At 42.3% G+C, this 12,721-nt stretch overlaps 1 protein-coding gene across 1 annotated transcript in view; it reads right to left on the bottom strand.

The window, feature by feature from the left end:
• Positions 1-1,575: 1,575 nt before the first annotated feature.
• Positions 1,576-12,721, bottom strand: part of bcl11bb (BCL11 transcription factor B b) — a 39,661-nt gene continuing 28,515 nt past the window's right edge. Inside the window, exon 3 of the mRNA XM_014984381.2 lies at positions 1,576-7,003. Coding sequence (XP_014839867.1) covers positions 4,944-7,003 — 2,060 coding nt within the window. The 3' untranslated portion in view covers positions 1,576-4,943. The remainder of the gene's footprint in view (positions 7,004-12,721) is intronic.

The raw sequence follows: 12,721 nt of genomic DNA, 5'->3' as shown, positions 1-12,721 counted from the left end.
ATATATGAAAAGAAGATCTTATTGGCTGCAGGTTGGATATCGATCGTCTCTAATCTATTCTCAGTCTTGTGTGGTCAGTGGGTGAGTTGGGTGAAGTCCTCTGCAGGGGCAGCTCTTACAGACGTGGGACACACAACACACATACATGCACACACATACTTGTTTAAACCAAAGATTTAAACATGTCAAATCTTTGGCTTAACATGTTAATTGTTGGTTTAAAGATTAACCAAGGATTAAAGGCATGCATGACTAAAGAATGTTTTTTTTTTTTCTTTTCTTTTTGGCGTTCTTTGATCTTGAAAAAAATTCAGGTTTTAACATACCCACAGAATAGTGGATGTATGTACGTTTTATAATGCCCTAACTACGGAAAATCAAGTTGAAACTGCAAATGTCAAAGAACAGCGGTTCAGAATTTGTGAAGTCACCTTCTCAAGGATTTTTCTGTCATACATAACTACAAATTATTTGTGGAAATTTCATCTGTGTGTTAACAGAAAATGTAGCTTTAGTGACTGAAAAGCTCGGCGCAATGCTACTTGACACGGTACAGACTGGCATTTGCAAAGCAGCCAGTCCAAGAACACATTTGAAATAATGCATAAAAGAAGGTAAATTTGGTCTTTGAACTATTTAAACATGGTGTTATAAACATTTTTAGAGTATTTGCTGGTCCTTCTACAAATACCAGGAGAGCAGTATATTGCAGAATCCATTTGTAAGAGGGGTAAATCTGCTGGGTTTTATTTACTACGTTTAGACAGGGATTGATCATTAAGTTTTTATCTGTCTGTGTATCATTTTGTAAATAGCTTTGATTCTCTATTTGAGTTTCAGACAAAAAGCTGAAAAAGCTTTACACAGAAAATGTTTAATCTTAAATCCCCAGAAAAACTCAAGTTATAATCAAGTTGAGCCATGACTCATTTCTAGTCAAATATTGCGCAAATCTGTTCATTTTATACGCATAAAAATGGCACGTCGCGTGTTAACGTCCTAAAGGGATCTCTTAGGCACTCCACATAAATTAAAAATCGTTGTGAGTTTGCAGAAAATTGAGGAAATCTCCAGAGTTTTTTGGGGAAAGCCTAACAGCTAGTCAGACTCACCCTCCACTGGATTCAGCACATATTAACTGCTTGGAACAGGGGTGTTCAAAGTGTGGCCTGCAAGCCATTTGCAGCCCTTGAAATGATTTTGTGAGGCCAATCATCTTTTTCTTTTCTTTTTTTTAACCACAAGTAAGAGAACATTTACTCCCAATAACTTAAAAAATCTGAACTGCTCCTTTGCTGGGGAGACTGGAAAGGAAGGAAGCTGAAGGAAAATCCACACATGCTGGGAACGACGTGTAAACTCCTCAGCACAAGGTCCAGATAAACCGAGAGACTAATTGGAGACCTTGTTTTACGACAAAAGCGCTGATCATACCAGTCTCCAGTGTTTTGGGAATACATTTTTTAACTAAAACAAGTCAGAAGAGCATTTAAACATTATGTGTAAGTGTTGCATTTCAAAGTCCTTATCAAATTCTCATAAAACCTGGATTGCAGTCTGAATAAAAAGAGATGGTTCTCTCATAGAGCAATTGCAACATTTATTGAAGTGTTGGCTTTCTTGTATTGATTTTTCAACACATTACAAAAATACATATATGTTCAAAACAGCAGATGTGTACTGTTCTGAAAACACTTTTTTTTTCACAATGATGCACTTCCCCCCTCCCCCCCTCAAAACAAAAACAAAACAAAAAAAAAGGAACAAGGAAACTTTTCTTTTTGTACAAAGAGTGTAGGTGAAAGTGTTGAAAAGTGAAATATGAAAATGTATCCAAAAAATTACAGTTGTAAGTGCCATCACAAGACCTTCAACCAAAGATGAGGAGAAGACCATGAAAGTCCACGAAGGTCCTTGAAAATTGATTTGGAGAAGAATTCCTGCACGAAACCACCGCGCTGGCCTGAAGGTTTTTCCTTCAGCTTTATTTTCCTCCGTTTTCTTTTTTTTTTCAATCATTTTGTTTTACATCCACTAAGGATAGCTCAAGAAAAAAAAAAGTCCAAAAAAAAATTTATATATATTCATATATATATAAAAAAATATAAAATCAAATAGCTGGAGTCAAAAGTGACATCACTGTTGTTCGAAAAATAAGGAAAAAGAAAGTATCTGCCGCGACTGAGCAATTTACATAATTTCCATACAGTGAACAAGCAATCATACAGAAACACATTAATGTAGGTAAAAACCCCTCCACCAGGAAAATCGTACAAAAACTGCCAAATTATCGGAGAGAACGTCGGAGAAAGGAGGAAAAAATAAAAAATGAAAACACTTTAGCATCATTGCCAACACTAACACAGAGTATTTTCTTAAATGGCATACTTCAACACTGTAAACATATTGTTAGACTGAATGTCTGTGTGTGATCTGGGGTCTCTGTGAGCTCTCCGCTGTTCCATTGTCCGAGTGCGTTTGCACGGCCTCGTCTTGGCCTGGCTCTGAACGGGGGAAATAATACACGACGTGTTTAAAAAGAAATAAAATTTAAAAAAGCACCTTGATTCCTTTTCTCTCTCTCTTTTCCTTTAATTTTTTTTTTTGCATTCATGCAAAACAATATGTAAGCAAGCTTCTCTTCCACCAGTTGTGTCGATTCACCAAAAATATAACCTAACTACGTAGCTTATGCAGAGCTCTCATTGTGACCACTTTTTTTTTCTTTCTCAGATTTGCCAGGACAAAACAAAAAAAAAAAAAAAAAAAAACAAGAAGAAGAAGAAGAAGTGAGATTGCATTTAAAGCACAGCATATCTTTTTGTTCTATCAAAGCAAAGTGGTGCAGATAAAACCTGACAATAGGCCAGAATGGTAGGTCAAACTTTCAAGTGATTATGATTTCGATGGCTGAGGATTGCGGCGCTAGAATGAAAGATGTAGCCTCGTTCTCCTTTCATGTGGCTCCACTGTCTGCCTCTCTCCCTCTCACGCTTACTCTGTCTCACTCTGATGGTCTGTTATAAGATGTGGCCAGTAGATGTGCATTTGGGTACCAAAAAAAAATAAAGAATACATGTTTCATATGCTTCCAATTTCATTTGAATGACTACTCTCCACAGTCAAGGTCTTGCTCTCTCTCTCTCTCCCTCTATTTCTTTCTCACACGTCTTCATTTCTCAGCTCCAATTTTTCATTTTTGCCACAAGAACAGCCCCTACTCAAGGTCGCTCGGCCATCCCCTAGTGCAGCTGTGCTCCAAATTATCATAACTCATATGGCTTTTTCATTTTTTTTTTTTGTTCAAACAGACTCATTTTAGGATGAACGATGCAGAAAATAAAAAATAAAAAAACGTAATCCCCGAAAGACACGTACGGGCACACTGTCTCAAAAATCTGCTACAGGGAGTTAAAGCCCCCCTCGTGTCGCCGCGTGAGGCGACTGAGCGGCCTTCCCGTTTAAAAAGCAACTCTTAATGCATGAGTCTGAGATGGCGGACTGTGAAAAGATGCCATCAGAGAGAGGGAGAAGCTCGGAGCGGAGAAACGCGAAGGGACGCAAATTTCATTTCATTTGAGAACCAGGTTTTTTTTGGGGGGGGGGGGGGTTAGTGGGGGGCGGTCGTCGTGGGATACAGGAAGTCAGTTCGGGTCACTGAGACGTTCCACATCAGACACAGGAGGGAGTGGTTTTTGACAGGAGAGCAAATTTTGCTCAACAAATGAGCTTTTGACAGTGAACTGGGGGTGGGCTTAATGGAGAAAAGAAAAGGGTGGTAGTTACATGTCAGATATGTAAGCAGCTGGTTTTTTTTTTTTTTGATTGTGTAGATTTAGGCCATCTTTCATTTACAGTCAGGGCTACTTTAACATATATATATAAAAAAATGAATATTTACAAACCATAAAAAGGACTGTTCCCATTCTCACATTAATCACAAGTAGTCTTAACTTATTCAACATATTAAATATGGTGGTTTAATCCTACATTAGGAATGTACTGAGCATCAGTTTAAGGGTATCTCTGTTAAGTGCAACCTTTATTTACGTCCTTTTTTGCAGCAAGGACACCGATACAGTAACTGCATTTTGAAATTGTTCCAATGTTTTTTTTTTTTTTGTTTTTTTTTGCCATTTCTTAAAAAGGACAACGCTCCCTGAATAAATTAACACCAACTTACCAGATCTCTAAGATAATGTCGGATTTTTTAAATCCAGAAAGGATGTTTTATTGTCAGGCAGACATTCAGTGCTTTAGGCCTGTATGAGGGAATGGATTGTAATCCGCTGCTGCAGGTAATATAGAAAACAAATCTTTTTTTTTTCTTTTTTTTCCCCTTTTCTTTTTTTTACTTTTAAAAGCTAACTGCTTCACACAAATTTACTCTCACAGGATAACAAGCTTCCTAAAGGAAAAAAAAAAAGTAAAACGTATTCGTGGTGACGTCTTCTCAGTTATAGCATTTTAGAAAAAAAAGTTTCTTTTTAGAACATTTCAAAACTAACTCCATATGAAATCCCACAAAGATTTACCTGCACATGCCAAATATCATTACAAAAATCCAATAAATACAGAAATTATTGCACAGTAGAAAGGCTCCATAGATTCCTAACTGATAAAATCCTCAGACTGTTTGCCATAAAACACCCAGTTGAGTATTTCAGACAAGTTATTAAAGTTTCCATTTGGTAATATTCTCAGGTGGCAGTTTCTGTGACAAGAAAAAAAATGATAAACATCAATCAATCTTAATTTGTTTTTTTTGTTTTTCTTTTTTTCAAGAGAGTGATAATCCAGCCAAGCCCCGTCACTGAAGAAGTGGTGTTAGGATTTGTGTGCGTGTATGTGTGTAATTGCGTGTGTGTGTGTGTGTGTGTGAAGAGAGCGCGAAGATGTGTGTGTACCGTATACCATATGCTTTATAACTTATCGCTGGTGGCTTAACCTCTGTCCGCTTGCTCCAGTTTGACCTCACTGGCCATCAAATGTTCACCGTGCCATTTCTTCATGTGTTTCTCCAGTGTGCTGTAGACACTGAAGGGCATATGGCAAATGTCGCATCGATACACCTCCTTCCCGAACTGACCGTGGGTCTTCATGTGACGCGTCAGCTTGGAGCTCTGGGCGCAGGCGTAGCTGCACAGGTCGCACTTGTACGGCCGCTCCCCCGTGTGGCTGCGCCGGTGGACTGTCAGGTTGCTGCAGTTCTTGAACACCTTGCCGCAGTACTCGCAGGTGTCGTTTCGCTTCTCCTTCGAACTGGGAGGCCGGCCGGGTCCCGGTCCGCGCAGGAGGTGAGGGGTGCTGCTTCCGCTGCGCCCCGACGCGCTGCCACCTTCGATCAGCTCCCCGGGCGGAGTGGAGAAGCGCAGGCTTCCCGTTTCCGAGGAGGAGTGGTCGGAGGAGGTGGCGAACGGCGACTGGCGGGAGTCGGTGAACCCCAAGAAAGGTTCTCTGATGAAGTGGCGGGAAGCAGCGTAGCCAGCCAGAAGCTGGGAGTAGACATTTTCTGGGGATATGAGGGGTATGGTCGGAGGAATATCCAACTGTTCTTTCTCTATCTTGATCCTCTTGTTGTTGGAGGGGCTCGGGCTGGTGATGGGGGTGGGCCTACGCTGAAAAAGCCCAGGAAAGGACTCCACTTCACTTACACTGATCCTGCCATTCATCATGGGCCTAATGTCCTCTTGCTCCTCGCGCTCTCTGTCTGGTTCCCTGTCATTTTCTCTCTCAGCTTCATTCCTCTCCCCACTGTCTCCATTAGGTTGCCTCTCCAAGCTTCTCTTGTTAGGGTTAAGTCTAAGGTGATTGTCCAGGTGGTTGTATGGGTGCATCATGCCCACCCCGCCATTGTCATTAACTCTGTCCCCACTCATGGGTTTCTCCTCAGGGGACTGTCTGGGACCATTTTCTCTATTGTGACTGAATTCCTGGGAGTCCTCACTCAGGTTGGAATCTGGTCGACTCCCATTCCTTAGCTCTTCCTCCTCCTCCTCTTCTTCCTCCTCCTCTTCTTCCTCATCTTCCTCTTCTTCCTCATTATCCATCTCCATAACCCTCACATCACCCTCTCGATTTTTTCCCTCACCTTCTCCTTCCTCTCCCCGACTCCCCTGTTCTGGAGAGCCCGTCATGTTCCCAGACTTGTTGTGCATATGTGTTTTCATGTGCCTTTTAAGTTTGCTGGCTTGGGAGCAGGCATGGTCACACAGATGACACTTGTAGGGCCTCTCTCCTGTGTGACTGCGTCTGTGGACAATTAGGTTGCTCTGAAACTTGAAGATCTTGCCGCAGAACTCGCAGGATTTTGACTTTCCAGGGGCATTATTCTGACCCTGTGCGTCTGGAGGGCTGGAGGAGCCATGGCCCCCCTGGGATATGGGTGGCTGTGGGGCATAGGTGAGAAATGTTGGGGGCTTGGCACCAGGCTGGAAAAGCGTCGGACTCAGCAGGCGGTGCATGGGTGGCACGCGGTTTGGTGACAAAGGAGGTGTGGGCCCGCCATTATTGGTTGTGTTGCCCGCTAGTTCTCTCAGTCGACGGGAGAAGTCCATGGATGGAGGCTCCATGGGGGTCATTCTCATCACCCTCTCAAAGGCACTGGGGTGCTGTGACAGCAGCCCCATTTCCTCTGGGCCCAGTCGCTCTAGAGGTGGCCTAGGGGGAGGCGGAGGGCTGACAAAGGGCGGCGTCGCAGGAAGGCGGGTCTCCATGTACCCCGGAGGGTGGGGGTGTTCCCTGAGCAAGGGCGCAGCCATGCGGAGGAGGTGAAATGGGTTGTTGGTGTCGCCAAGGAAAGTAGGGAGAGGGGAGCGAGGCAAGGCATCGGCTCCCGGGGGAGGAGGCAGAGCCATGCGGGGAGTGAGGGAGCAGTTGGCCAGATGGTTGTCGAGATAGATGCGGATGCCATGAGTGTGCTGGGCATGCTGAAGCAGGAACCAGGCGCTGTTGAAGGTCTGCTTGCAGGTAGTACAGATGTAGCTGGATGGTTCGTCTTTATCTGAAGGTCAAGAGAAAAAGGAAAAAAAAAACACTGTAAAAACACACCTCTCTCAAATAATGTACATAAAGCCTTTTTATTCAACAACCACACTGATCATATAGGTGTAGATTCTTTGTCAATGAAAACATGACATTTCCAGTTGTGCAAGAAATAGGAAACTGGACACATCATTTTGTTTTCTAAAACTTTTTCACCTCTTAGTTGCAACTTTCGATCCTCTGTCAGGACTGAGGAAGCCTTTTGGAAAAGAACGACCATGACTTCAAGAAACACAAAAAGAAGTTGCGTTCTTCTTCAGTGCTTAAGATAAGCCAACCTTTGTCTTTTGAATTATTTTGCGCGTGAACATGTGAGGCATTTGGGAAAATTTATTGCGCTGAGACTGAAGCGTAAGATGAGCTTTCTGTTTGTGCGTTGTGTTATGAGACTTCATAAGACAGGGTGTGTTTCTACAGGCTAATATAGGTGGCAGGTATTGCCCTTAGGCTGTGACACATTATGCAAATTCTAATGTCAGCAGGGCTTTAATATACAGATCCATCTCGTCAACTATGTCATTTCCATATGGAAACCGGGGAGCGAACAATGGGTAAAAAGCTGAAGATATTAGGGGTGGGGGTGACGGTCGGAAGCGGAGGGGGAGGCAAAGAAAGAAACCAGAGAAGCACACACCAGAGAAGAGATAGAGCTGATGAGTAAATAAAAGTGCCGCTGGTTTTATAACTGTGTCCACATTAAATGGATCCCTGCGTCACTGGTGTAGTTACGGGGGACTGTAAAGAGATCTGTTGTGGCTCCACACTCAGAACTGAGCGTCACTCGTTGACAAATTACCCCTTTAAATGCAGTGACTTAATAATACCAAATGCATCTATCAGTCACTGTGGCATGGCCCTGTCAGCCTGCTTTTGACTCACAGGAAAAAAAAGAAAGAAGGACCCCGGTAGAGGTTCATCTAATTGAACGCAGGCTTCCACTGAAGAGGCATTTCCACAGTCTTGTGTTTGCTTGCAAGGCATCTGAATCTACTTTATGATCAGCGGCTACCGCAAGTGGAGTCAAGTTGGTACAGTCGTCCCAGAGCTCGAAGCCCCGGAGGGGCCAACACAAAGCCGGGGAAGTTAGGCTTGGCCAGAGTTTTATATGATCAACAAAAGAGTCCTTAAGATGGCTGACTGCCTCAAAGCCACCCTTTGTAATGGAATGTAAAACACACATGCAGACACTGATACACGCTCAGGAATATGCTCTCTCTGCTCCACAGTCTACATCCTTTCTCGCACAAATTCACACGCTCTCACTTTGCACCGAGGAGAGCAGATGAGCGAAAGCTGATGTTGGATCAGTGTCTGGTACAGGAAGCTGATTTGGCGCTGTGATTGGTTTGGCTTGCCTCTGGGGAGAAAGGGTCAGAAAAAGTTAATGAGGGGCTCATTTACTGATTCTGTCGGTTTTCCTCCGCTATTAGCAGTGCTCTGGTGCAGCCGTCACTTTCACTGTTTGTGTGGGTTGGGACGCGACCTGACTCTCACTGCTAATACGGGGTAGCGCTTTGGCGCGCGCGCTTGAGAACGGAGCCCCCCGTTTGTCCGTGCGCGGGTGGGGGCACGTGCGCCTGGGTTTGCACACGCACGGCTGCGTGCGTGTGCGGGGCGAGTGGCGGGCTGCCTGCCCGTGTTTAGTTTGGCTAAGCTTCACACGGCCGCTTGGCAGCGGAGAGCTGGACAGCTTAACAGCTTGGATGGGGAGAAGAGAGCCAGGGAGGGGAAGGGAAAAGGAGGAGCGAAGGGGTAAAGAAAATGGGTGGGGGGGATTTAAGGGACCTGACGGGCTTGGGCGCACACACCGCACCACACACATGGAGGCTATTTACAAGCCCCCACAGGGACAGAGCTGTATTATCACTGGACCTAATGGATCAATAACTGTAAAGGATTGAGCTACTTGATGTCTGCTTTTTTATTCTTTTTTCACTATATATACATACATACAGACATATATATATATATATATATATATATATATATATATATATCTATATATACACACGCTAGGATTATGAATCCAAGTAAATCAAAACCCGCCATGCTCATAACCTACTAGCCCCACCACTGCTACAGCAACAAATTTGCATCTTGTCATATCTTACACTGGTGCACCATATGCTGCTAAAGGAAGCGTGGCAGCTAATAGAGTGGCAGTCAATGGTGGCTGCTTAATGACGGCCAAAGACAAATTTCATCAACTTCCCCAACAAGCAAGCGAACAACGGAGGGAGGGGGGATGAACAGAGAGCAGGAAAAAAGGCAAATCAGACTATAATAAAGCAAAGTTTTACAAGTTACCCAATGAAATCAAAGTAACAATTTACATACATTGGATTTTAATTACGGATTAAATTATTTAGCAGCTAAAAGACATTTAAATGAAATTGGTTCATTTCAACTATTTTTTAATAAAATTACTTGCTGAATTGGTTAATTTATATTTACTTAGATCACTTTGCTGATCTGGTTCGTCTTCATTAGCAACACCAACGGGCTGAGGGTTAGGAAGCTCTGCTAGCAAACAAATTTGACTTTAGCATTAACGTTATTGCTAAGGTAGCTTCAGCAAATTTTACTAGTTGTAATCTTGTTAGTAAGATTTGTAAAGCAGGTATTGTTAACATATTTAAAAAAAAATAACAGAACAAATGTAAAGTTTTGAGTTCAGTGTAAAAAGTCAACCTCTCGTTGGGTTTCCAACAACTCGGCTTGCCAGAGCCTTGGGCCGGTTCTGGTCTGTAAAAGACATCATTGATTTCCAGCCAATCTCTAAAATGATTGTTCCCAATTAAATTAGCAATTTCCTCACAAGTCATTGGGATCATGTATCTTACGTGGTTTGTGACTTACAGATGAGAAAAAAAAGCACTCTACTGAGGTAATAAACTTTCTGAATGCATTCTGATAAGGTGGCATGTTAATCTTTTCTTTGCTGTCCTTAGTTAATTTAATTGACAAAGATTGTCAATGAAATTAACAATCTTTGTCATTAACAAAGTTGCTCAGCTTCAGTTTGACTTTAACATTAGCACTGTCCCTAAAACTAGCTAAAGCTGGATTAAAAAAAACTGAAATTCTTCCTTCAAAAACAGTTTTACAGCAGTCTCTTGACGCAAAATACTTTATATCTACCATCATTAAGTTGATACAATTATTTATTATATCATACACAAACATTTTAGCCTTACTGCCCCTTCATCTCAAACTAGAACTGCTGACGGAACAAACAGCTTCAGTCATTTAGCCAAAGTTTAGTATTTATTACAAACATTTAAAAAAGCTGACATATTTACAAACTTATGTACGTGTTTTTATATATATAAATATACAGCTCTGGAATAAATTAAGAGGCCACTGCACTGAACCCCATAGAAGGCCTCATGGTTATTCCACCAAATATTGATTACTGAACTCTTCCTGAGTTAAAACATTACTGCTGATCCTAAATGAATATGTACTTTGAGGTCTTAAAGCGCTGCATCTTTTTCAGTAAAATCAAAAAACCTGATCATTTTAAGTGGTTTTTTTCCCCCAGAACTGTGATAATATATTTCAGCACAATAATTAGTTTCCCCCAAAACTCATTTTTTACAGTGTAAATTGATAGGATGAAAGCTAAACGTTGAGAGAGGGTTGACATTCAGTGCTCTGGCCAATACAAGCCCTCATTAAAGGATCATGGCGGGTCATGTCACGCTTCAGTCTGTGGTAATCACAGTCGCCTGCCCGACATGTAGACCCTGACCTTTTCCCCCTCTGACCGGCGAGGTCAAGTGCCAGTTAGAACGATTACATCCTCCTTCTCAACGCGGCCACCGACGCTGGACCTAATCGCCCAATTTACTCTGCCACACACTCCTGTGTGTGTGTGTGTGTGTTTTCTTTCTTTGTGAATGAGGCTGAGATGAGAGATTAAATGAAATGGAGTCGCAGCAGGATTCGGTAATACGCCGCGCTGTGTTTCCGCTGCTGTTTTTTTTTTTTTTTTTGTCGTTTCGCCAGCAATTTGTAAAACTCTTTGCTGTAATGGAATTCACCTAAAAGAGAGGGGAGACTATCTGTTATTTCTCTGCCCAGGTGTTCACGCTGGCAGGCTTTCCCATGAAAACAAGGGAGGGGGAAGGAAGTGCACAATACAGACGGGACCAGCTCAGGAGGGCAGCTTTTTGTCCTGCACGGGGAAACAAGGGCTAAGGGCCAGGAGGCCTGGAGGAAGTTATTAAAACATTGGCACATGCATGGAAGCTGAGGTGGGCCAGTAATAATGCTCTCCCTCTATCCTGCGTTGTGTTTTTTTTTTTTTTTTTTTAACTAAACCACCAGGCCAATTAACCCAGTCTACAGGGACTGAGATCTGAGCTTTACATCAGATTTTATTCTTTCCAGATTGCCTTTTATAGCCATTATTTTGCCTTAAAAAGTACAAACAAAATGCCAGTGTACAAAGAGGAGCCACGGTATTGACTGTTTACATATGGCTAGTGTAGCAAAGGTGGCGTGAGTCTGGCAGCGCTGACGTACGAACCAGTTTGTACGCTGCGGCCGTGTGGGTTTGACTCGAGCCAAGGAATTCACATATGCCATCCTGGAACGCCGACGTGTGATTTCTGATTGGTTCATTAAAGCCTGAGGTCCCTCCGTTTCCACTTAGTGGCCTTTATCAGGTGATGTAATCCTGTGGGGACAGTGTTCTGCAAGAAGAGAGCGGGTCAAAATAGACCCACGATGACTGTCCCGGAGCGAATTCACATCACTTTTTCTCATTTTGTCTTGACTAAATCAACACAAAATAGAACGTTAATGGCTTTCAAATGTTTGTCCGAATTAAAAAAACAAAAAAAACAAAGGCGTGGCATGCAGTCGTATCCTCCTTCTTTTAGTCGGATACTTTCACCAAAGGCCTACAGGAGTACCTGTGTGTAATTTAATCTCAAAAAGTATAAATCCGGTTGTTCTGTTGGAGAACATTAGAGAACAAACAGCATCATAAATACTTAGGAACACAGCAGGGACATTGATGTTAACAACTTTTATTTTTAAAACCTGACAGTAGATGTCAGCTAATTTAGCTTTTTAGTGCACTTTTTGTTCAATGAGAGCGTCAATAAATATCAGTAAATTCAAAAATATGGTTTAACGAAGTTACTTTTTGCAGTTCAGTTGAACAAATCTTCCTGTTTTTTAAGTAAGTGGCGTCCTGAAAAAGTCAATTTCAGTGGAGAATGTTTCTCAAGAACAATATTTGTGTTTGTGGCGCTCTGAATGCTGTGCCATGCACTCATCGTTCTGCAAAACTATTTATTGCTTAAAAAGAAATCGGTAATAAATAGGTTTTTTATTGTCATGATCTTAATGGTTATCACAATGGTACCACAAAATGTTGCGATAAAATTCTAAGTTTGTATCTCCCACCACTACTGTGAAGTTTAACCCCTTAACTGTCACCCCAAAAACACTTGCATGCAAGTCAGTGGGTCTTTGACAGTTAAGTGGTTAAGTTATAATACAAGTTAACAGACTTGTTACAGAGGGTAAGACTTTGTTTTTGTTAGACCTACATGTATTATATTAAACCAGCAGCCTAAACACATCATGTAACATGGTAGTGGCAGCATCATGTTCTGGGGAAGGCTTTTTTTCAGTAGAGCTGATATGAAAGTGGCTGGAG

The sequence above is a fragment of the Poecilia mexicana genome, unplaced genomic scaffold (genome assembly GCF_051168715.1).
Source record: "Poecilia mexicana isolate PSO_F unplaced genomic scaffold, ASM5116871v1 scaffold_21, whole genome shotgun sequence".
In the NCBI taxonomy this organism is placed as follows: Eukaryota; Metazoa; Chordata; class Actinopteri; order Cyprinodontiformes; family Poeciliidae; genus Poecilia; species Poecilia mexicana.
This window is presented reverse-complemented; position numbering and strand designations above follow the sequence as displayed.